At 36.3% G+C, this 23,598-nt stretch overlaps 6 protein-coding genes across 13 annotated transcripts in view; 4 read left to right on the forward strand and 2 right to left on the reverse strand.

Annotated features, from left to right (window-relative positions):
• The window catches only part of LOC107273925 (glycosyltransferase 25 family member), a 36,790-nt gene extending 28,824 nt beyond the window's left edge, over positions 1-7,966 (forward strand). The window contains exons 6-10 of the mRNA XM_015752581.2: positions 4,920-4,994; positions 5,509-5,566; positions 5,853-5,980; positions 6,860-7,063; positions 7,139-7,966. Coding sequence (XP_015608067.1) covers positions 4,920-4,994; positions 5,509-5,566; positions 5,853-5,980; positions 6,860-7,063; positions 7,139-7,310 — 637 coding nt within the window. The 3' untranslated portion in view covers positions 7,311-7,966. The remainder of the gene's footprint in view (positions 1-4,919; positions 4,995-5,508; positions 5,567-5,852; positions 5,981-6,859; positions 7,064-7,138) is intronic.
• An 873-nt stretch (positions 7,967-8,839) lies between these two features.
• Positions 8,840-11,844, forward strand: LOC107273675 (actin-related protein 3). Of its 3 annotated transcripts, none has more exons than XM_015752110.2 (6): positions 8,840-9,020; positions 9,311-9,491; positions 9,576-9,890; positions 9,971-10,288; positions 10,358-10,576; positions 10,654-11,844. In XM_015752110.2, exons 1-6 carry the CDS (start codon positions 8,932-8,934, stop codon positions 10,831-10,833), a joined length of 1,302 nt encoding a protein of 433 aa, XP_015607596.1. In that variant the 5' UTR covers positions 8,840-8,931; the 3' UTR covers positions 10,834-11,844. The 3 variants fall into 3 exon arrangements, with proteins under 3 accessions (XP_015607596.1, XP_024946717.1, XP_024946714.1); XM_025090949.1 differs by having other exon boundaries at positions 8,899-9,116; XM_025090946.1 differs by having other exon boundaries at positions 9,020-9,150.
• A 206-nt stretch (positions 11,845-12,050) lies between these two features.
• LOC107273650 (transcription factor 25) lies at positions 12,051-15,152 on the reverse strand. Of its 2 annotated transcripts, XM_015752076.2 has the most exons (9): positions 14,997-15,152; positions 14,731-14,876; positions 14,203-14,594; positions 13,895-14,123; positions 13,570-13,823; positions 13,194-13,503; positions 12,822-13,115; positions 12,544-12,737; positions 12,051-12,480 (listed from the first exon to the last, which is right to left on the reverse strand). In XM_015752076.2, exons 2-9 carry the CDS (start codon positions 14,857-14,859, stop codon positions 12,447-12,449), a joined length of 1,836 nt encoding a protein of 611 aa, XP_015607562.1. In that variant the 5' UTR covers positions 14,860-14,876; positions 14,997-15,152; the 3' UTR covers positions 12,051-12,446. The 2 variants fall into 2 exon arrangements, with proteins under 2 accessions (XP_015607562.1, XP_015607556.1); XM_015752070.2 differs by having other exon boundaries at positions 14,731-15,119.
• A 101-nt stretch (positions 15,153-15,253) lies between these two features.
• Positions 15,254-17,937, forward strand: LOC107273660 (negative elongation factor B). The gene is made up of 8 exons (XM_015752086.2): positions 15,254-15,525; positions 15,595-16,074; positions 16,142-16,309; positions 16,375-16,500; positions 16,559-16,828; positions 16,909-17,193; positions 17,265-17,465; positions 17,551-17,937. The coding sequence occupies exons 1-8, from the start codon at positions 15,397-15,399 to the stop codon at positions 17,719-17,721; spliced, it is 1,830 nt and encodes a 609-aa protein (XP_015607572.1). The 5' UTR covers positions 15,254-15,396; the 3' UTR covers positions 17,722-17,937.
• On the reverse strand, positions 17,856-20,642 carry LOC107273608 (putative RNA polymerase II subunit B1 CTD phosphatase RPAP2). Of its 4 annotated transcripts, none has more exons than XM_015752009.2 (7): positions 20,528-20,642; positions 20,157-20,278; positions 19,970-20,084; positions 18,661-19,887; positions 18,413-18,582; positions 18,164-18,343; positions 17,856-18,101 (listed from the first exon to the last, which is right to left on the reverse strand). In XM_015752009.2, the coding sequence occupies exons 2-7, from the start codon at positions 20,228-20,230 to the stop codon at positions 17,927-17,929; spliced, it is 1,941 nt and encodes a 646-aa protein (XP_015607495.1). In that variant the 5' UTR covers positions 20,231-20,278; positions 20,528-20,642; the 3' UTR covers positions 17,856-17,926. The 4 variants fall into 4 exon arrangements, with proteins under 4 accessions (XP_015607495.1, XP_015607487.1, XP_015607479.1 ...); XM_015752001.2 differs by having other exon boundaries at positions 20,439-20,576; XM_015751993.2 differs by lacking the exon at positions 20,528-20,642 and adding an exon at positions 20,385-20,502.
• LOC107273669 (protein ABHD16A) lies at positions 20,593-23,596 on the forward strand. Of its 2 annotated transcripts, none has more exons than XM_015752096.2 (10): positions 20,593-20,742; positions 20,818-20,871; positions 20,986-21,308; positions 21,385-21,690; positions 21,752-21,887; positions 21,956-22,120; positions 22,193-22,320; positions 22,462-22,691; positions 22,748-22,899; positions 22,984-23,596. In XM_015752096.2, the coding sequence occupies exons 1-10, from the start codon at positions 20,653-20,655 to the stop codon at positions 23,092-23,094; spliced, it is 1,695 nt and encodes a 564-aa protein (XP_015607582.1). In that variant the 5' UTR covers positions 20,593-20,652; the 3' UTR covers positions 23,095-23,596. The 2 variants fall into 2 exon arrangements, with proteins under 2 accessions (XP_015607582.1, XP_024946678.1); XM_025090910.1 differs by having other exon boundaries at positions 21,493-21,690.
• Positions 23,597-23,598: the final 2 nt, after the last annotated feature.

Here is a 23,598-nt window from a genome sequence, read left to right on the forward strand (position 1 = left end):
TCAATCAGGCCTACAAAAATGATCTATCTTACTGTTTAACCACGTGACTTGCGATGTTGTTCTTTTTGAGATTGTAATCCGCCTATCCCGGAAGAGGATCGACATGAAGAAGAATTATGATAATGATGATGACGATGCTGATGTTCATGAAGCTTTGAGGGTAGAAAACAGTATTCCTCATTAGCAGTAAATCCGGTCACTTGAGATTTGGGAGGGGTGGGGTAGCATCCTACGGGTTTTCGTACGACCCACCTCAAATCTTTTATTCATTAGGATCACTTGCCTCGTGAGTCGAGTTGGTTACTTTAATCTCATATATTACCAACATGGCGTCAAGTCCATTGCGAAATTGCAAAGTTCGGCCCGATGCCGACCCCATTTCTTCATCTGCCTCTGGAAAATATCGTCCTACGCTTAACAAATATAACCCTGAGCCATCGCTTAAACGTAATACCGATGCAGGTGATTATAGAATTTACCTTGTTTTTCAGTTTTCAGATTCATAGCAACTAAGGAAAAGGCGTCGGAGACGGCATATAGATTTTCCCGTGTTATTCCCTGTTCCGTCTCAGACATTTTTCCTTTGCACTTCGAGGAAGAAACTTTTTTCTTTCTCTGCGTCCTTTACGAATGCTTTATTCGATTACTCGGTGGAAAAGACACGATTTTCAGCGAGAATTATGATTTACATAGCGAACTGGGAAAAACGCAACTGCCTGCCGCGCGAATGTCATAAAGTGATTTTCTGATGGAAAAAAAAGAAAGACTAGGGAAGAAGAATGGAAAAGTGGAGAAGATGGAAACGAAAGGAACTTTCAATATCGTGCCTCGGGGAACCTTACGTGGTTAAGTAGGCTGAGTATTCATGGGAAGAAAAATATATAGCGAGATTAGCAAGGAAAAGTCGAGCCAGGAGCAAAATACCTTAACGATTCAAGATTCGCGTGCGGTTTTTCATTCCGCACGTATATGGTTTTGGTAATAACTAAGCACGGGCAGGAAACCCGAAAGGTTAATCGGATTAATCGTGCTTTTCTTTTCCCTTGGAAGATAAGACCTGTAAGACAATTTGTAACAAAGCAGGAACGAAAGGAGGAGAACACAACCTAAAAGCTTTATTAAATCTTAACGTTTCCGAAAGTGGATGGAACTTTGGATATTCCTCAAATTATCGATTCTGTACTCGCAGTGTATCCAAAGAAGCGCTTTGATAGGTAACAGACTCGTTTAAGCCTTGAAAGGATGTTCTTATCGGCTGTCATACCGATAAAAGTTTCCTTCGAAAAACGGCTTAGCAGCTAAATTAATCGGTCGATACAAAGAGGCATTTAAATTAAATGCGTTGATTTTCCGTAATCCATAAACAAATTTACAAGAGAAAAGATAAAAAAAAACTCCAGCAAGTTCACTCTTGAAATTACATCTTTTCAGTCTCATTTAGACATCGTCAATTCACGAGCTCATCCTGCCAGCATCCCGTCCCAATGAGATATATCTAAGGACCAGGGTGAAAATCAAAGAATTCTTATTCGACTAGCCTGTATATGTATATATGATATTTACTTCGTTTCTTAGTCATCGAAGAATTTCAAAAATTTAATAAAAGCTACACAAGGAAGTCTGTTAATAACCAACCCTTGCTAATAAAGAAGTAGAGCACAACTATGACTGCGTACGAGAAAGTCAATATGGAAGGAAATAAAATTGCGCCTTGTAGCCCATCGAATGGAAGCAGAATTAACTAAAGGCCCTTTAACGGCTCTTTCCCTTTCTTTTAATAGGATCGACTAATTCTAAGTGTCACTAGATTTGCCATCGTTATATCACCCAGTTTTATTCCTGTTTCTTATACTGGTCAATTTCCGCTTGGCCTATAACCTCGCCAGTTATCCTCGTCGAATATTATAAGCCTGAATTTCTCACGTGGGCGGAAAGAGCTGGACACTAATGATTAAACGTGCTCGCCTACAGCGTCAAATTTTCTTTATAATTTGGTAAAGTCTAGTCTACCCCCCCCCCCTCTCCCCACTCCCCTTTTCCACCCCCTACCGATCTCTCTGAATCCCATAATCGCGATTGAGCATTTACCTTGCCTCCGTGCAAACTCGGGAGGCATCATATTCGTTTCAACTAGACGAAACTCAGGGCAGTTTATGGATAGTACCCTTATTTGCAATAGTCACGCACAACACGTCTCTCGACCGATGAACCGTACATTATGTGCCAAAAATTAATTAGACTTCACTCACAGAAGATCTTCGCAAGCTCCTTGTTTTGAAGCTATCTAATCTTTCGAGCGATAGCCTACTGCTGCTTGATAGTTGTATATGGCCATTGTGCGAGTTCATAGTTCATAGAATTGAAGTAGCACGAAATTCCTGTGCCCAGTTTGTTCTTGACGTTGAGCGTAACGAACACACGTCACGCCTCACTCTCTCGATAGCTGTGGTGGTGGCTCAGGGTAAACAGAGCTGGACGCTCGAACTTTCTCGAATTTATGCTATATGAAGTGCGTGGGTACTGAATGCGGCATAGCCTACCCTTGTCATTCAGTCGTGGGTATTATTAGAGTCCATTATGTTGGGTAATTCACACGTAGGAGCCTTCGGATATTACTCTATCAATATATCATAGAAAAAGTTTTACTGACTTTCTTCACGGTATCTTTGTGGACTTTTTACCGATAAGAATTCGGGAAGCTCCTTCGTATCGACCATTTCGCCCAACACTGAGAAAACTTCAAAACGTATTTTAGTGTCTAAGATGTGTGTTTTGACTGCCCTGCCGTAAATATAGAGCAGCTCTTTGTTTTGACTAAGTCTCTAGCGGGGTTTGTATTATATTGTGAATTGGTCACTGTTTATATTGTATCTGTAACCCTGTAAGATTTAAGTCCGTCACACGTGGCTCTGCATACAATTTTCGTTACAAGGTTATGCATATGCATGGCTTTGCATTGAAGTATAATTTCTTTTTTTTTTACTTCATCGTATATTCCCGTGATTTTATGGGAAGCCACGTTTTATTTGATTAGAATTTGCGTTGTTAGCAAACTGTCGAATTGAAAACACATTGTACTCGTGGACCGACTGTACGACTTTCTCCTGCTTGCTATTTCGTTCTTAATGTACCAATTTGTTACTATCTATAGAGTACACCTAGTATATCAGTACGTTTAATGTATTATTATATGTGTACTTTAGTTCGATTTACAGCCAACGGGAATTACTTAAGAGCAATTGAACTACTTTCTCCCTCTTTTTTAATTCTCCAGTTTACTTTTACATCATTCTTGTCCATCGTGTATCACATTTGGCCCACTGGTGAGATTCATTAATATTGACGAATACATCAAAATATTTTGATAACACTTCGTTGATTCTGACAATTGGCATTTATAATTGCTTATCGCTCGTGACGTAACATTTTCCCTCAAAATTCCTCAAGTCAGATTTTGACGACGTCAAATTCGATAAAATTCCGGACATTGCTTCGCTTGGCGAAAGGTAAAAAAAAAATCGAGGTCAAAATCTTTATTGCATTCCTACAGGAATGAAAAGACGAAAGATGAATAATGTGACAAAGCTGAGAGTGAGGTTGGATCAAATTTAAGGCTCTCCGATGCTTTTCTTATGATTTCGTTTATGAACATGAAAAATCTTTCATGGTTTTGCCATCAAGTTGTAGCGTTCAGGAGTATATGTTATAGTAATGATAACTTAAGATATAAAAATTAGAAAAGCTCATAGAGAGAGAGACAGAGAGAGAGAGAGAGAGAGAGAGAGAGAGAGAGAGAGAGAGTGAGTGGGTTACGTGGAGACATGTCCCCACGGTCTCCTTTCAGGAAAACGACAACTCGCATTCAATCATTCGAGAAAATTATAAGGTCTCCTGATCTGACCTTTTCGATAAAATAATCTTCGGTTTGCCATAAACAATCCAATAATTTTCACTTCGATATGAATAATCCTGCGAGTGAATTTCTAACCGATAAGAAAGTTCGAAACGCAGCAAAACAAAGGGTTATTGTTTTAGGGGGAAATTTGGTCTGAGAATTGCCGAGATACCTATTTCGTCTTAACGATAATGAAACAATGATATATCTGCGAAACGTGGCATTGCTAAAATTAATATCAATATACATATATATACATACATGAAGTTATTCATACAGACCCATGGAACCGTAAGGTCTGAATCGTTTGAAATAAATATCTGTGAGCGACGTTCCGTCGCAGATATATTGTTATCCTAAGGATAAAAAACTTATCACGTAACCAAGGGAGCACGTGCTGCTCCTTTTAAACTGAAAAACATCATTGAGAAGGTTGACAAAAATAAATGGAAACGGCTTCCAGAGGTAGTACGTAAAAGCTCTGGGATTAACTGCGTGATTCATGATAATGATGACCCTTGGATGCGCAGCATCCCCAATGAAATCTCGCGATCAATTTTAAGATGCGGTTTAGTTGAGACAAGACAATTAAATTCTTGAAAGGTTCACGAAACTTCGTAAATACCCTACTTCTACTCACATTTTCCCATCTTTTTATAAATCAGTCTGTCAGCCTCCTTTCTCATCCGTAATTAATTGAATTTTCGTTATCGATAAATTAAATTATTAACCTTCATCATCTCTTATCAATCCTCGCTAATGTAACTGAAACTCCCTCCACCCATACATTTCTGTTTGTTTGACAGCTGTCAATATCTGCCATACCGCTACAAGCAGTAAATTTATTTCAGCCGGCCAGAAGCCTTAATGAAGTTTACCTGGATTTGACACCCTGGCACTTTAGGGTTCAAAACTTAATCGGATATCTTTGTGACAGGAATGAAATTAGAATTGGAAAGTTTCGCTATAGATTCCTGATAAGGAGAGATCTTGATCTAATTAAACAATTTTTTTATGTTTTCAGAACACTCAACGAGACGTCATTGCTCGAATGGGGTGTGAAAATGATGCCTGAGTATGCAGACCCTTATCACAAAAGGTAACCGAGACACCTATAATAAGATAAACAGAAAAATAATATTAAAAGTAATACGTATATACTGTAAACGTATACGTGCCATTTTTCAATGATAATTCTCAGGTATTACGCAAATGAAATATTAACGTGTATATACGTAGGTATATCTAATCGAATAAATCGTTAAGGTAGGGCTGCGTTTTTAAATATAGAAGTCGTCACCAGTTATTGCTTGGAAGACGCAAACTCAAAACTCGTTGATACATTCTGACGTCAGATGTCGTCAAATATTAAGCTCGGCAAATAATTTACATGAAACCTTTACGACTACCGACACGCAGTCACTGGTATGACTTAACGGCTTAATATTAGCCAGAATCCAGAAGGCCTGCTGTTGCATGTCGACACAAGATTCTAATAATCTATCGAAAAATTTTCCAAGCATGGAACCTTCGTATTTACATATGTGTATACACGTGGACACGTAATTTTTGTCATTTGTTAATAATACTGTCTTAATATTTTTGACCGATAGACCCATGACCATGGGCGAGATTGGCTGCTTCCTGAGTCACTATATCGTCTGGAATAAGGTACAATTCTTTTTCACGTGTAACAGCTGTTATGATGTTATTACTTTAGCATGTATGTAGTATAACAAGGGAAGCTCTGGACACGGATTCCTGCACTGACATTTGTAGACACTTCAAGAGCCTTCGAAGGTTCGCATCCATGCTGTGGATTGACGTCGTGGACGTCAAACACCCCCCCCCCGCCCCCCGATTTCAAGGAGTGACTTCACGAGGATCTAGGAATCTTGAGTCCAGAACCCCCCTTGTTATACTACTGATATGATTAAAAAAAATAAATGATTTACAGATGATCGAAAATAGATATGAGAAAATAATGATTCTCGAAGACGACGTACGATTTGAACCATATTTTCGACAGAAAGTCAATTTCATCTTAAACGAATTGGATCGATTGAATATTTCCTGGGATTTGGTGTAAGTAAATTTATATCATGTTATTTTTTTAATTTAGTCAATGTACAGGGTGTACTAAAAATATCAATGAAATATTTGTGTATGATCTATCAGCGAATTAACTGGAAAAAAAACAGACTTTGCGTGATAACGACTACAATTTTGCTGTAATTATTTAACAAAATAATGATTTGTTTATCTCAATGATACACTGAAGACTAAACGTACCAATATGAATATTTTTTCATTGATTTTTGAAGGTGAAATTAACTCTCTGCAAAATAGCCGGATCAGATGGTATGACCTGAACTTCATTATGCGTACATGAAAGCAGTGGGACAAAAACTTTTTAAAATTCTTCAAATCGATTACGAAACCTTTTTCTTCTTCCCAGCTCCTCTCCTTCGTCCTCGTACTAGTTACGAATTCATTAGAGCATCATTAATTATACCACGCCCAAGGTCCACCAGCTAATTTCAAGTTTCCAAGGCAAACATTTGATCAAAGGATAATGGCCTAATTAAGGATGCTACTGCCATAACGTTCATATAAAGCTGCGTTATGGCTTTAACAAGAGAGAACTTAGGTTCATCTATTATAAATCTAACATTAGATTGATTAAATTGCTAGAAACATAAGGAGATCGGGAAATGGCACTAATTAAATTGATTCTCCTTAAGAAAGTGGAATTGTCAAGATTTCCATTCCGTATTCTCATTGATTTATTCTTCTACACTCTCTGAACCAAAATCCACCCACTTTCGTATTATCTCAAGGAAAATTTGTTTAAAACTCATCCTACCTGATCCGCTTATTATATTCATGTACACGAAGTTCTGTACTACATTGTTAGATGATCAAAAACCCTTATATTTTTATCTTATATCATAATCCTTCAAGGTACTTGGGAAGAAAACGGATGCAGGAACAAGAGGAACCCCTGGTTGAAGGTTCGCAGTATTTAGTCTATGCTGGATACAGTTATTGGACTGTAGGTTATATGTTATCAAAGAGTGGTTCTGAAAAACTATTAAAAGCCAAACCTTTGGAGTCGATGGTACCGGTCGATGAATACTTACCAATCCTTTTCGACAAACATCCCAGGTACGGTCTAAAAGAAATTATTTGAAAGAATGCAGATTGTATATTTCGTAAGATTATTTTTGCTTTTCTGTGTAGAGTTGCCTGGAAGAAACATTTTCTGGAACGGGACCTGGTAGCGCTCTCTGCGGCACCGCTCTTGATCTACCCGACGCACTATACTGGAGAACAAGGATACATAAGTGACACAGAAGACTCAAAAGTAGTGCACGACGCTGTCACCGCATCGAAAAACCGGGAGGAATTTTAAACTTTTGATACTCGTCAGTACCGACTGAAATAGATCAGTGATAGATAAAAGGATGATTGATATGCTCGATACGAATATCAGGACCTGAATTCTCGATCCATCCTTGTGAATATCGCATACGACCCCTGCCAATGCTTTTCAAATCGAGAATCGCACGCAAGAATCATTAGGACAGATTTGAGAATACGGGCCTTGATCGTTGCAACAAGAGAAAAAAAGTACATACAAATTAAGAAATATCAGAAGAAATTAGAAGGTTATTAAAGGTACATTTCCTTGTATCCCTACCTTGAGAAAAAGAAAGAAAAAAGTAATTGACTGGAAATAATTTTCAGGAAGACTTCAGATCTTTCGTTGAGAGCCTGAATCAAAGTAGAGTAATAATATCCATGACGTCACTTAAATCATGCAAGTATTCTCATACAAGGCAAAAATGTAAGAAGTGATAAGTTTTATTGAAAGAAGAAATTTTATTTCGTAATATCGTAGCCAGTAAAGTACCTCGTATTCTATATTTTTATACTTAAAGCCGGATAAAAGTAGTCATACACTTCGCCATCTATATCGTTACGTGTCAAGGTATCTTTAGCCGGTAAACGTGCCATCAACATGCGAGCAGAGAATCATAAGAAATACACATAAGATTACAAAAGCAATAAACTTCCTTTATTCTACTCCATTCTATATAATCAATCTCTCGTCTTTTCCCTTAAATGCAATATTAAATACCCGCAAAATATCCGTTCGTAGGACGAACAGAAAGCTTGCGTTAAGAAAGGTTAATTGATTTTAAATGTAAATTTGACTGGGAAACATTAACTTCTCATTACAGTACAAGAAGAAGGATTCCTATCTCAAACTCTGCTCTCACGGGAGTTATAACGTCACTTTACAATATCACCTCGGATCGTACTGGCTGGTATTCTACTCGTTTGTACCTTGCACATAACAGCGAGACACTGGACCATAACATTTTTCACGAACCTATTGCATTGCTTTATAGCACTAAAAAATAACCCACTAATATATTTTGGCTTTTCTTTTTCCGCTTTTCTTCCTTTATATCAGTCCTGGCTAATGACTACTACGCATCATCGTTTTCTGTTGACTCTTATTTTAACAAACCTAAATCTCTTCTCGACAAGCCCTGCTGCCGTAGCGTTCAAAATTCTTTATGAAACATCACGGACTTCAGATACATTTCTGAAAATTAGTGAAATTTACGAGCGTATTTTATGGCTCGTTTTATCTTTTTTTGAACTTTTCAGAAAGAAAAGCGGTATCTTTAACCGCCCGAAATGTATAGAGATAAACAGCTGATTTCTATCTCCCACACCCCTCAGTACTTGCTGCTAACGAATCACGAATTGAGGAACATATGCTCTACGAATGGCAAAACTCGGCACTATTAACTATGTGTTAAAATTGGGAGCAACTTTAGCATAAAGTCTGAAGTTAGCTCCCTATTTCCTGGCATGAAGTATGGACCTGACGAAGAGCTGTCGAGATAAGCCGTTGGATTGAAGGTGGTGGCGCCGTGGTCGTGCTTTGATTGTGGTCGTGTGTGAGGTGTGGTATTTGCGGGAGAAGTATTTCGAGTACTTATTTTTCCACAAAGAAAATGTCATCTCGAGCGAGTGAACAAACTAATAGTCGACGTAAAATGCCGCTTGGGCATCTTCCCGCGTGTGTTATCGATGTGGGCACTGGGTAAGGCTTGAGAGGATCTACGAATATTCTTTATTCAACGGGAGCGATTAGGCTAAGGAAGTGACTAACCACAGCAGACTTGACAGTTTGCTCACGGTATACGCCCTAAGATGAAATTTCTCATTACTCTGTACGTCCCCTGCTCAATAAAATGTTTCCAGGGAGTCAGATCCAAATATATGGACTATATGGAGATTTGTTAGCTTAGATAACACCATTTTTCTGTGCAATGAGAAAAATTAGTACCTCATTTTTGATCATGGATTTTAAAATGTTTTGATTCTATCCAGGTATACCAAGCTGGGTTTCGCAGGAAACATGGATCCCCAACTTACAATACCCTCAGCAATTGCTATTAAGGAGACTGCCAAAATTGGAGATAATTCTGCCAGAAGGATTACCAAGGGTGTAGAAGATTTAGATTTTTATATTGGTTATGAAGCATTTGATGCTACAGGATATGCTGTCAAAGTAACTATACTGGCTCTGATATATTGGTACGATGGAAAATGAAAATTCATACTTTTTCTTAAATTATTCAATTTGTATCTATAGTATCCAGTAAGACATGGTTTGGTAGAGGACTGGGACTTGATGGAACGATTCCTTCAGCAATGCATCTTTAAGTACCTTAGAGTTAATCCAGAAGATCATTATTTCTTGTTAACTGAGCCTCCATTAAACACACCAGAGAATCGGGAATACATTGCTGAAATTATGTTTGAATCTTTTAACGTGCCAGGATTATATATTGCTGTACAAGCAGTTCTAGCAATGGCTGCTTCTTGGATAACAAAACACGTCGATGATCGACCGTTAACCGGCATTGTCATAGATAGTGGCGATGGCGTAACACATGTTATTCCAATGGTAATTGAAAGTTCAAAAAAAATAATCTAACTAAATTCTTATAGATTTATAGACACCATTTTATTGCTTTCTGTATCTAGGCCGATGGTTATGTCATAGGCAGTTGCATAAAGCACATTCCAATCGCTGGACGAGATATAACATACTTTATTCAAAGTCTTTTGAGAGAACGTGAAATTGGAATTCCACCAGAACAGTCTTTAGAAACAGCAAAGGCTATCAAAGAAAAATACTGTTATATTTGTCCTAACATCGCCAAGGAATTTGCAAAGTACGATAGTGATCCTAGTAAATACATCAAAAAGTACGAGGGCATTAACAGTATTACTAAACAGCCTTTTACAGTAGACGTTGGATATGAAAGATTCCTTGGACCAGAAATATTCTTCCATCCTGAAGTAAGCTGTCTTTCTTTATTTTAACTCCGCTACTTTAAATTAATCTACTAATTTCATGAAATCTTCCAGTTTTCCAATCCAGACTTCACGACGCCTCTCAGCCAGATCGTGGACGACGTTATTCAAAACTGCCCTATAGACGTAAGGAGGCCGTTATACAATAATATTGTTTTGTCCGGTGGTTCCACGATGTTCAAGGATTTTGGCAAACGATTGCAACGTGATATTAAGAAAACCGTCGATGCCAGATTAAAACTTAGTGAAAAATTAAGCGGTGGTCACATTACGGTATGTTTTCAAATTGAAAAAGGAGTATCGATACCATTATTTAATGATACAAAATTTATATATTTTTTTTGCTTCAGCCAAAACCTATAGATGTTCAGGTAGTATCCCACTACAAGCAACGTTCCGCGGTCTGGGTCGGTGGTGCTTTATTAGCAGATGAACCAGCCTTTTATGAAGTTTGTCACACCAAAGCTACTTATCAAGAATACGGCCCTGGAATTTGCCGTTACAATCCTATATTCCGGGGTATATTATAAAATCGAATGGGCATGTACATTGAATTATTATGAAAATCAAAGAAGGGGAAGAGTTCAACGTACCTCGAAATTCAAAATGTACACGCCGGTGTTTAATTGGATTCTCTTTTATTTTATTTTCTATCTCAACTTTTTTTATCGGTCAGCCACCTCAAAATTTTCATCGAAATTTTAGCGTAATTTATTTAATTATTAAAATTTTTATCAAGTCGCAAGTAAGGCTATCACCCGAAACGAGTGTTAAGTGCAAATTAAATGTTCAAGAAAATCAATATGAATATAGTTGTCCATCAGTACAATGTGTTTTTTTTAAAGATCGAAATCAATGAAGCTCTAGCAAACCATACATGGTTTTGAATAAATTTTTTGTCACAAACTATGCATATGCATAGCTACTTGTGATTTCCTAAGAGTTGCGTTGTTTGCGAACTGTCAAATAATCACATTCAACTCGTGGACCGACTATAGATGGCAATATGTCTTGAATTATAAAAGTAATTTGAAGAGAACAAGAGCAAAAGAACTAAAAAAAATTACAATTTTATGCCAGTTGATGATTAACAATAGAAAGGAATGGGATAAAAAAGATTACGCAGATAACGCATTTAACAAAGTTTTAGATACTGACTATATACCGACTTACTGAGTATAAATAATAACGCCAAGTAATCTGTAGAACTTTTAATCCGGCGATATTGTATAGAAGGTGCGTACATTGCTAAAGTTATGTTAATGAGGAAAACGAAAATAAGAATTCCTTTTTATAAATAGTCCTGTCTTCAAAAAACAATAACCTACAGTTCCTCCTAACTGTCTTTGTTGAAAAGCAGCGATCGGGCATCGCGTATTCACTTTTGTTACCTGCAATCCAGTGTACATAGATACGTAAAAGATATAAATTCTAAGGGAACTGCTAATTAATCTCATTATTAGCTAATATTGTATACACATGAAGAAAAAAAAAAATGAAAGAACCAAATAGAATATCAAAGAAGACTATCACGAGATATACTTCATATGCTTTTATTAAATTTCTTCCGATTCACGTTAATACATTTATTATTGACCATCATTGGCTTTTTCATAATTATAATTCACGATGATCATCCTTTTTTTTCATTCTGCTCGTACGTATTTCTTTTCTTTATTTTCTTACGTCCATATAGACGCATATTAACCAACGACTTATGTACATTAAGGGTTTTATACACCGAAGCTCAATGGAAACGATACTATATTTTTAGCTACATCGTTACACGGAATATTTTACAAAAAAATAACCACGTGCCTTCGGGTTTTCAACTTATGTACAAACGGTATTATGCTTCCTTTTATTACAATAGCTTCCATTCGGGATAATAGTTACAATTTTACTTCGTCAAGTATAATATTAATCACAAAGTTTGCGGTCGTTCCAACAAGGAAAATAATGATCGTTCTGTGTCGAGTTTTTTTTTAAAGTGGCACTACAATAGTGTAACATAATTTTACTTTCACCTCATACTTATTAAATGTTACATTTCTTAACTTTCGATGAGCTTCCTTCTTTGTGATTGCTTCTACAATTAATTGGATATCAGTATTTGAGGATTCTTCGGAATTTTAGAAAAACCTTAATCATGATCATCATTGCGTGCATTTTCATCGCTATAACAAAATCACACAAGTTAACAGCTATGTTCATTTAACATTCATGACTTTTCAACTTACAATAAGTTGAATCCATTGGCAGCAGCAATCGCAACGTCACCGTCGAGGTCCATAAAAAGCGAAGAAAAGAATAAGGAAAACAAATTCGAATTATTATGATTCGTTCTTGGCGGAGGTGTAGGGCGTGAATAAAGATCAATCGAATCAGTTGGTGGTAATGGATCATGAGATAATATGGAACCCCCGTTCTGCATCTACATAATTTTCATTAAAAAAGCATGATTATTTAGGATCTTGTTTTTAAATAGAAATAGTTGGAAATACGTAGAGTAACTTACCTCTTGGACATTAAAAGTGACTTCCTTTATATCGGATAATATAATATGTCTTGCGATATTCATCGGTAATTTTCCTTGATAACGCTTGCTACGTTTAGCCGTACAGTATTTAACATAATCATCTTCAGAATCGACACGATTTAAGACAATATGAACCTGAGCCTCCAACCATGACAAAATATCAGTTTCCTTCCACAAGTGGTAGCTGCGATACACATAGAGAGTTTGAAGCTTCTCCAAAGCTGGTGGCGTTGTTGCCGCAGCTTTGCTGTTAAAGAAGTCATGGCCTAGTACCTGCAATATGTCATTTGAATGGAACATTAACCAATATTCGTAGTAGAAAATCTAGTAACTCAGTAAAAAATAATATACCCTTGAATCGGTTTGGACACTACATTTGTCAAGCAATGGAATCAGAACTCCGGGGAACATAATTAAAGCATTTTGCAGAAGTTCTTCTGCAGCTTCTTTGTTTCCTAAGTGGAAATGGCACAAAGCCAATCCATATGCCATGTTTGGTAGCTGTGTAAGATTTCTGGTGCTTTCCCATGTTTCACAGAATTCTACAAACCACGTGTATTCCCTTCCTCTCAGAGCATAGAGATCTAGAGCCAGGATGATAGCCAATGGATCACCCTCGGGGTCCAGTGATAACAACAGCTTACAAAGTTCTAAGCTAGTCCTATAATATGCATGAATATATTTAGTTTATAGCATACTTTAAATTTGGATATTCAATATATGATACCTGTAACATGCTCGTCCACCAACGAAAAGAAGGTGCTTGAATAATGTTATGAAAAATGCACGATTCTGTTGCTTTTTGTAATCAAGTCTGCAAGTTGCAGTTGTGATGTTAAATAGCGGATGAAACGCACACTCCAAGGAATACAAAGCTCGCTCAACAAGTTCGGCCGCCATTGCCAAGTCTTCGCTCATCTTACAGAGTTCAGACAATTGCAATAACCCATCTACGTGGTAGGGATGTGCATTTACTATTTTCTGAAATTTAAAACTTATACTTGCAACAGTCTCGATGGGAGAGGTACAATATGTTTTGGTGTATACACTACAATGATATTCTGTGGATCCATGCTTTCCACAACTTGAAGAAACTTCTTCTGAATATGTATATATGTTGAATTATGCTCAAACACAAAATATTGAACATTGCCTTTGTACTCAATCGACTGATCAATGCTCATTGAAATGCCTGATTTTCCAATAGGAGGCCAATTATGTCGTGCGGAGATTAACCATGTTTTTTTCAAATGTCCAACTCTGTCCCTGTCTCTTCTTTTACTATAAAAAGGATTTAAACAAAATATGCACCAAACTTTTTAAACTTTGTACATGCACTAATACAGGAATTCAATAATACCTTTGCTCAGCCTGAATCGTCTTGGTTCCAAATATTCGTTTGAGCTCATTGAAAGTATTTAAATGTTTATGCTGAATGGTAAGAGTATTTTCTTTGGCTTTTGGTACCATTGCTAATTCATTCACTACAATGTCTTGACTACAGCCTGGTGTTGGCTCTCCTAGAAGTTTGTTTACTTCCCTAACAGTTCTTTCAATTTCATCTACCTCCTCATTGTTCTCCGAACTACGCCGTGAGCTCTGCTGAACTCTTGAGCTATCAAGTTTCTTATGCTTCTTCTTCTTCTTCTTCTTCCGTTTACTGACTTCTGAGACTGTAGTATCAATAACTGGGTTCTCTGACTCCCCTTCATCGTCATCATCCTTAGCTTCATTCTCTGAATTTTGATTGAGCTATACAAAAAATTTCTTATGACAACATAACTCTAATATAACCTGTTATACCAAGCAACAATATGGTACAAATAATTAATAAAATAAAAGCAAATAATAGCAAATACTTAAGTAGTATAAGTTATTATTAACTTACTAAATCAAAGACATTGAACTGTTTAGGCTTGACACCAGTTATTGGAATTTCTGTATCACTCAAATTTTCATTATTATTCTCAAGGCCTACATCACCTCCATACACCTTTTTCATGTACCGCGTAGACATTTAAACGCGAGCGTAATCTATCAATGTGAATCAACAAAAATTTATTAATATTTTCACGATATCCTATAAATTTTTCGTTCTCTCTTGTGCTTCCTTGTTTTTTGAGAACTCGCTTCAAAATCTATGATCTGTCAAACCTTTGTAAATATTAAACAGATGTTCACCACGTTTCCGTATTATCTAAATCCCTTGTGAATGAAAAATATTCTCAATGAAAATCAACGAGCTAATGAAAAATTTACAATGTGACTGGATGTGACGAAATTCGTCAAATGGCAATTGAAACATCTGGCAACATCATCCTCTGGGACATAATCGGTGACAGTCGAAGGTGGCGCCATCTTGTTATAATTGTATAGACGATAAATATCTTTTTAACCAATGGGAACGGTATAGCCAGAGATGGTATAGCACAATATGGGAGTTTTTAAGATTGTGTGGTTATGCTATGTGTTGTTTCCTTAATTATATATGGTCGAGAATAGTTATAAGAGATAATATTATTGAATTGATGGACAAATTTATATAATTGGAAAAATGAGTACTGGAAAGAGTAATAGTGGAACTGGAGATGGTCTGGAAGATCTTGGAATACCTGGTCAGGTCTTCCTTAGAGATGCTCTAACAAGCTGTACAGATCCTTTAAAAGCTATAGAAGAATTTCAAGTAATTATATTCATATTTATAAATATCTATAATTATAAAATGTTAACGTATTTTGGGATAATCTTGCAGTTAGAAAATGGTATTTTACTACCATCCTTGCGGCCTATGCTACCATTACTTGACTTGCATGGTGTTAGGAGATTGGATTTTCATGCATCAGTTCTGGAAGAATTGAGGGAAAAATTAGTACGAAGAATAAATGAAATAGGAGCTGAAAGAGGAGAGAAAGGAATCAGTGGAGATAGAAGGCTTAAGGAATTATTGTCTAAAAGTTTTCCTGCTGTGAGAGTATCTGCTCTGAGGCCAGTTGTTATGTGCATTTTGAGAAATACACCACATATCGAGGATAAATACTTGCGAGTCCTAGTGCGAGAAAAAGAACTGTACAATGATGCTGATACTGAAGTTAAAAGACAGATTTGGAAAGATAATCAGAGTCTTTTTGGAGATGAAGTATCTCCTTTATTCAGTCGTTATATTATTGAGAAAGAGCAAGTCCTGTTTGATCATTGTAATCTTAACAGCCTATTTTTTACACCATCACCAAAGGTATGTCTCAATCTACATTATAATTATGAATTAAAGAGCTTCTGGATGTATCTTTTACAATCTGTAGGTACGAAGACAAGGAGAAGTTGTTCAGAAGCTTGCCCATATGATTGGTCACAGTGTAAAACTCTATGATATGGTATTACAGTTCCTAAGAACTCTTTTTCTACGAACCAAAAATATTCATTACTGCACATTAAGAGCAGAGTTGTTAATGGCATTACACGATCTAGAGGTATATGAAAGCTATTACAATTTCAAACTCATGCAGACAAATTTTATCAAATTATTTTTACGCAGGTACAAGATATAATTTCTGTTGATCCCTGCCACAAATTTACATGGTGTCTTGATGCATGTATCAGGGAGAAAAACGTAGACATCAAAAGGTCACGCGAATTACAAGGTTTTCTAGACAGTATTAAGGTATGCCATTAATTCAATATTTTAACAAGATTTAGAAATAATTCCTGATACATTTCAGAGAGGTCAGGAGCAAGTTTTAGGGGATTTAAGTATGACATTGTGCGATCCTTATGCAGTGAATTTTCTGGCTAGCAGTGCAATTAAGATAGCACTACACTTGATAAATGGGGAAGCCCTCCCCAGAGAAAATGCAGTGCTTGTACTGCTCCTGCGGATGCTGGCACTGGGTTTATCAGCTTGGCAGATGATAGACTCTCAGGATTTTAAAGAGCCAAAATTGGACAGTCAAGTTGTGACGAAATTTTTACCGGCCCTAATGTCTCTCATGGCGAGTAATTTTATATGTCAACTATTCGAAATTATGACTAACAATCGTACAATGGTTGTGATTATAAAATTATTGAACAGGTAGACGATCAAATACGCCAACTGAATTGTAGACTTCCACCGGATGAGAGAGAGAGTGCAATAGCCATTATAGAACACTCTGGTCCTCCGCCGGATGCTTGTCAGGCCTATGCGCAACTCTCAGGTGTTGCTGCTGTTTTATCAATGTACTATGCTCTGCACGTTGGTGGTGGGGGCGGAGCAGGTAGAGGAAGAGGAGATGCCAGAGGACTCATGAGAGTTCTTGCAACTCTACCTAATTGTCAGGCACAACGAGCCTTTGAGGATCCTTTCTTACACACCCTGGTACGAGACTTTAAAGTATAAAACATTAATAGAAAAGTTTCCAAGTCTAATATTCAATCTATCGTCTGTAGGTCTCGCTATTAATTCTGAACATGGCAGATGAGTTTTCTAATGAATCTTTCTGCACGGTCATCTTCGATGAGTTCTTTCTGGCAGGATTGGGCAGGGATAACGTAACGCGACATTTACTAAAGTTACTTTGGTACATTCATCCAAAATTACCTCCTGCCAGGCAACACTCTTTGCTCAAAGCACTGCAACCGACTAGCCAGGTAATTTCGGTTGAAATTCTCGTTAAGATTTCATTGTAAATATATGGAGCAGCATCATTTTTACTGTGTTGATTAATCTCTCCAGCACAATGAAGCTGTACATAGTCTCTACGAATCCCTGCGAGAGAAAATGGGCAACAGAACATTGGAAGAACAATCCACGTCGGCTGCACAAATGGATACGATGGTGTTGGAATGTCCTAGTTCACCACTGACGGGTGTTCCCGGGAGTATTCCAGGATCGGGGCCGCTGTAAATCATCGTGGATTATAAACAATACATTCCTTGTAATGAATTTCCGATCATTTTACATGAGGAGGAGTATGAGCCGCAGCTTTCTTAAGTGTCTGTGATTTTTCAAATTATTGCGGAAACGAAAAAACACGAATGTTTTTCATAAGATTTCTCAGCGCGATCGTATTTTTTTTATTAATTAAATGTATACAATTAAAGCACTTTCTTTACATTTTCACTTCGTCCACTGTGATGGAGGATTCAGAAGTATTTGTTAACCTCGCTACTAGTCTGTCCAAGTAAAAAGGTTCCAACTTATAGGACATTAAAATCATGGATGTGTACATGGATGCCTGCTCAGTCGACAGTAAGAATTTTATTCGCGAGTCTATCAGGCTTAATCTAAAAAACAGATTAATTTATATACATTATAATCTATTGGCTTGAAATTATTTGGTACTTACAGTTTAATGAAAATCAAACCGACGAGAGTCCATTCTATGGTTTTGAACACTATATTCGATGCTGACAGAGAAAATGTATTTACAAGTGCCTTTACTGTTGCACTTCTTTCGCTGCTATTTGCATACTGTTCTGTCAAATAAATATCACTGCCAGCTAAAGCCCGTAACAAATCTGGTAATCTAAAATGAATTACAAAAAGTTGTATTATTCGAATATTTGTGAGTTGAAGTATATAACCAAAGAATTACATCCTGTTGAGTTTATCCAATAAAATACGTCTTCTGAGAGCACTTGGCGCGTGAACATCCAATAAAGGTAGCACAGGAGTTGATTCCTCCTCGATAATCCTATCAGATGTTGTTTCAGTTGTTTTTTCAGGGATTTCTATTACTGTGCGACCCTCAATGAATGCTCGCACCTGTATAATGAAAGATGTAATAACACAGGGCATCTTTGTTAATAAATATATATTGATAATTCTTAGCAATTTTCACACCTTCAGTTGCATTTTCCTTCCTTCCTTCTGCAGCTCAGAAAAATGGGGAAGTGGCTTCAATGAAGCTGCTTTTTCCAATACTTGCTTATCTTCTCTTTCTTCTTCAAGTTGTATGCGATTTAATTTTTTACACAATACTGTGTATTTCTCTTGTCGCTCTATTTTATTCATTGTTTGTTGCCTCACAGCCTCTTCTCCTAAGAGTAAACACAGAGTATCTCCAGTGATCCATTCTTTAAAACGATTTTCCACGCGTTTTAACAACATTTCGAAACTGACTTCAGTTGTCCTCAAATCATTTTTTATTTTTTTCATTGACTTTTTGCCGCTAAGTTGATCATCAGGATTTCGTTCTACATGTTTTCCTATATGAAATTTTTCAAAGTTGACAGATTCTGAAATAGGTGGTCCGTCAAACGTCAAAATGTCTGAGTTTATTATTTCCTGTGATACTGATGACCTTTCACATTGATCTTCATCAGTTTCCAAATAATTTTCGTTTATACTTATTATATTTGAATCAATACTAGAAGCAAGAGTCCCTTCAGTTTTCATATTTTCTACAGCATTTATTATTTTCATTTCACCTTTAATCGATTCTGGTAAATAATTATCCTTATTTTGAGAAAATATTGAAGTGTTATCTTCATCCACTGTATCATGTCTCATTTCCTCTGCCTTTTCATTGATGTTAGACATTATTGTTAAAACATCAAAATTCTCTTTTGACAAGTCAATGGAACTTCTTGTTTCAAATATAGTATCATTTGCATTTACAGAACTTTTGCAAGATTCACTTTGCTTCTCCTTACTATTAGATTTATCAAGTTTAGTTTCTATCTCTGCTGTGGGTGCTATGTTAGATTCTTTATCAGTTTCAATTTCAAGATTTATGATTCCCAAATCAACTATTTCTCCGGGAACACCTTTACATATATCATGATTCAATGGTAAGAGCTGGAACTTTGGAATTTGTTCAATTTCTCTGAGCCAAAGAGGACTGGTCAATAACTGTTCCAAAAGGTAGTTCGCAGCACCATAACAACGAGAGCTGCAGAAATTTTTGCGCTTGCTCACATCATATATTTTATTGCTTTTAGTAGAAATATGATAACGTTGATTAATTACTACAGTTATAGAATTATCACACAGGACATATCCACACTGTTTAACAATGGCTCTTTCCTCAATTGCATCCTCCATATGACAACGGTTTATGCTCCCCAACTGAAATTAAACAGTTGAAATTTGCAGAAAATGTGAAAATTTATTTGAGAATCAAATAAACAGAATCTTACTGTCAACATACATTTTGGAGTAACCATCCTGAATCTACATTAGGTTCCAGGAGACGTTCAACGATCATTAAGGCCTTGGCATCACATTGCTTCTTCTTAATTAAAGCCAACTGCATTTGTGCTTTACTATACATCATATATGCTTACCATTAATTTTATTAAATTATATGATAATTGATTTCCAAATAAATAACATACCTCATCTTTTTCTTCATTTTGGGTCCTTCAGAAGAATTTTTTCTTGGGCAAGATTTCATGGTAGAATTGTTCATTTTACTTATGATATTAAAATTATTATTAATCACAAAGAATGTAGATCACTATAAGTAAATATCAGATTAGTCAAATTTCTACCGTTTGTAAAAACAGCTGTTTAATCGGAATAAATTTTCTTATAATAAATTCTATACGCACTAAATCCATTACTTTTTTATTCGCGAATAATTCAGCCCTTAACGTATATTTTCATCTTATTCCAACCTTGTATTTAATAGTGTCACATTTATTTTGTTGAACTCAAAATAGACCAGGTACAATCGATTACCTACATAAAAAAGGATAATTATTACGACTGTCGGAAACAAGCTTTACGCGTGATCAAGTTCTAGCATGATGGCGTGTTACTGTTGGTTGTCTCTCGATACCATCAAGTAATTCGACATCATAAAAGAATTCCAGAGGAACCTTATGAAAAATGTCATTTATTCGAACACTTTGGCAATGCACTTTTAGCCCGCGTCTCTTCAAGATTTACAAGATTTCCTGGTGGGGTCGTCCTGTGGACGTGGGTATACAACTCCCTTATATACATAATGTCAGATTTTCTTTGGAGGTTAAATATTTTTTTATTTTGATACAGAAACCGTATAATCCAGACAGTCTGGAACGATGGGGAGATCGAATTGTCATTTGTGTGAGTATTACTCTACCTCTGTGTCTATCAAACGGCAGTTATATGCAATTTCTAATAAAAACATTTATCACTTTATTTTATTGTAAGATCACAACAAGCTTGACATTGTTCCAGTTTGCCACAATGTGGTCCATCAGCATATATGCCATTCCATTTGTTGCCATATTTATGTACCAGAAGGTTTACCCTTTATCGGAACATTGGCACATACATCTTTATTCCGTACTAAAACTGCAAGCAATAGCAGGAGCTATTCTAATAGCCTCTTTGATTGCTCGTAGTTATTCTAGAGCCGTTAACCCCGTTTATTTGGAATTCATAAATACTTTAAACAAAGCAAAAGCTTGTGTTAGTCATGAGACTCGTCAGGAATTGCATAATTTTGATTTTGAATTTTGGGCATGGCCTGTTGACTTTCGAGTCTCTGATGTACATGGGTAAGTGATACTTCTTCAGCAATATTGATTGTTATAAAGAAGTCTATGAATTTACAAGATTACATTTAACAACCAGGAATGAAAATCGTCAGAGAATTTCTCTAGAAAGTATTGTTAAATCTGGATCAAAGGGAAGAAGCAGACAACATGGAAGCAAAGATATAATACTTGCTCTTCCCTGCAGACTTGCTGCGTACGTGATAGCACACACTTTTGCCATAAAGATTATGTATCCAGGCTGTGTGACATTAGTTATTTGGGCAATGCATCAACCCTTACTACAAGGTCGAACAAATTTGATGAAAAATGGAGGAGAAAGATATAAATTACTAACCGCTGATAATAATGTGATTGATACAATGTTCGTCGACAAACGCAACAAGTAAGATATTAGATTACCATAATTTGTAACTTAAGTTCTTAACTTTATTACTTATTATCAGAACCAATTGCGGTGACGTCTTAACCATAACTTGCGAGGGCAACTGTGGATTTTATGAGATAGGAATCATGTCAACTCCTTTGGCCAAAGGACACTCTGTTCTGGGATGGAATCATCCAGGATTTGGTGGCAGTACAGTAAGATAAATGTTTTCGAAAAATTAATATTTCTGTCAAATTTATTCATTTATTAAATAATAACGCAGGGCACTCCATATCCGTTACAAGAGGAAAACGCAATCGACTGTGTGATGCAGTTTGCTATAAATCGTTTAGGGTTTTCAGAAGATAAGATTATCTTATTCGGATGGAGCATTGGTGGATACACGGCTACCTGGGCAGCCATGAACTATCCATCCATCCAAAACTTAGTAATTATATTAAAACATTATTGCTTTATGAAATGTATTTTAATTCAATTAAAAATTTTTACTTGTTTCCAGGTTCTGGATGCAACCTTCGACGACATTCTGCCTCTGGCCATAACAAAGATGCCCGCACGCCTCGAGGGTCTTGTGCGCACTACTGTCAGAGAGTACCTCAATCTAAACGTAGCCGAGCAATTAAATAGGTAGCCAAAGATCCTAAGGGTTGAGCTATAATCAATTATAATAATAATAACAAAATAGGTCTAACATTATCATACATTAGTGAATAATATGACAATGGATGTTCAGATTTATTATCTATGGAATATTTCTTCTATCTAAAGGTATAATGGACCTGTCTTAATTGTGAGAAGGACTGAGGATGAAATGATCTGTACGCCAGTTCCCATTGAAGGGACCAACGAGATGAGCGAGTGTAGTTTATCTGGAAATAGAGGCAATCATTTATTGATAAAACTTCTCGTCCGACGTTATCCTCACGTATTTAGGGACGCAGCAGAAAACGTTAAACTCGTCCTAAAACTGTTATGCGCCCAAACGGAACAAGCAAGAAGTAAGTTATTCTCGGTGTACAATAATTAATGGTGAATAATATATTTGTTTCTTTAGTATCAATAATGGCGGAAGTGGGAGCTTCGGAGGAACGTTTTCTAGAACTTGTGACTAAACATATGATAAAAAATAATTGGGTAGTGAGCTATCCTTCCACATTGGGTGAAGATTGTACTGTTGCTGAAAGACAGCAGCTTGCTATTGTTCTGGTATATGCAAAGTTGAAAATATTAATGTCAAATTTTTTATTAAATTTTAAGACAGATAAAGTAATTTATCAATTTTTGTTTTAGGCACTTAAGTATCTGCAAGATCACCAATCCACACATTGCACTCCATTGCCAGTGGAATATTATCGTCCTGGTTGGAATCCTACAAAACTATCGATCCTGAAGGAAACTTAGTAAAAATTTCATTACATTCTCGAAGCAGATGCTTAACTTTTATAAAACAACAATTTGTTTCTAATTTGCAAAATTATCGGAACTACAAATTGTCTGTCGTTTTGATTCAAGACTTCTACAATATCTTTATTAATCTTGTCGTCTCTTTTGAGTATGTTCAAAACACGACGATATGTATCCCGTACAATCAAAACCTTTTGTCAACTGACAGAATCTTCAATTTATTTTGAGTCGTGCGGATTTAAAATCACAACCATGTCAAGAAAACGTAGGACTCATGATGGATATACAATTATGCTCTAAAATTCAGTAAATTAAAGTAGTTCTAAAGCCGATTGCGTCGATTCCGTGGAAGTTAGTGCTGCGAGCACGGACATAAGAACAATAAAGTTTTTATTTTCAGCAATCTTCAATGTCAACGTTACGCCTAAATGCATTTTGTAAATTATGGGATTATGAAGGAAGACACGGAATATATTCTTTTGGAAAGTTAAAAAATATACA

Source organism: Cephus cinctus, unplaced genomic scaffold, assembly GCF_000341935.2.
Source record: "Cephus cinctus unplaced genomic scaffold, Ccin1 Ccin1_scaffold0091, whole genome shotgun sequence".
Lineage (NCBI taxonomy): Eukaryota > Metazoa > Arthropoda > Insecta > Hymenoptera > Cephidae > Cephus > Cephus cinctus.

Excerpts from the sequence above, each read along its gene's own strand:
- LOC107273675 (XM_015752110.2), top strand. The coding sequence starts at position 8,932 with ATGTCATCTCGAGCGAGTGAACAAACTAATAGTCGACGTAAAATGCCG. Across the intron at positions 9,021-9,310 it reads GTTATCGATGTGGGCACTGG|GTATACCAAGCTGGGTTTCG; the intron begins GTAAGGCTTGAG and ends GATTCTATCCAG. Across the intron at positions 9,492-9,575 it reads CTACAGGATATGCTGTCAAA|TATCCAGTAAGACATGGTTT; the intron begins GTAACTATACTG and ends TTGTATCTATAG.
- LOC107273650 (XM_015752076.2), bottom strand. The coding sequence starts at position 14,859 with ATGTCTACGCGGTACATGAAAAAGGTGTATGGAGGTGATGTAGGCCTT. Across the intron at positions 14,595-14,730 it reads AGTTCAATGTCTTTGATTTA|CTCAATCAAAATTCAGAGAA; the intron begins GTAAGTTAATAA and ends TTTTTTGTATAG. Across the intron at positions 13,824-13,894 it reads TGGATCCACAGAATATCATT|AAAATAGTAAATGCACATCC; the intron begins GTAGTGTATACA and ends TTTAAATTTCAG.
- LOC107273660 (XM_015752086.2), top strand. The coding sequence starts at position 15,397 with ATGAGTACTGGAAAGAGTAATAGTGGAACTGGAGATGGTCTGGAAGAT. Across the intron at positions 16,310-16,374 it reads TGGCATTACACGATCTAGAG|GTACAAGATATAATTTCTGT; the intron begins GTATATGAAAGC and ends ATTTTTACGCAG. Across the intron at positions 17,466-17,550 it reads CACTGCAACCGACTAGCCAG|CACAATGAAGCTGTACATAG; the intron begins GTAATTTCGGTT and ends TAATCTCTCCAG.
- LOC107273608 (XM_015752009.2), bottom strand. The coding sequence starts at position 20,230 with ATGAACAATTCTACCATGAAATCTTGCCCAAGAAAAAATTCTTCTGAA. Across the intron at positions 20,085-20,156 it reads AAAATGAAGAAAAAGATGAG|TAAAGCACAAATGCAGTTGG; the intron begins GTATGTTATTTA and ends TATGATGTATAG. Across the intron at positions 19,888-19,969 it reads CAGGATGGTTACTCCAAAAT|TTGGGGAGCATAAACCGTTG; the intron begins GTATGTTGACAG and ends GTTTAATTTCAG.
- LOC107273669 (XM_015752096.2), top strand. The coding sequence starts at position 20,653 with ATGTCATTTATTCGAACACTTTGGCAATGCACTTTTAGCCCGCGTCTC. Across the intron at positions 21,309-21,384 it reads CGAGTCTCTGATGTACATGG|GAATGAAAATCGTCAGAGAA; the intron begins GTAAGTGATACT and ends TTTAACAACCAG. Across the intron at positions 22,900-22,983 it reads AGCAGCTTGCTATTGTTCTG|GCACTTAAGTATCTGCAAGA; the intron begins GTATATGCAAAG and ends TTTTTGTTTTAG.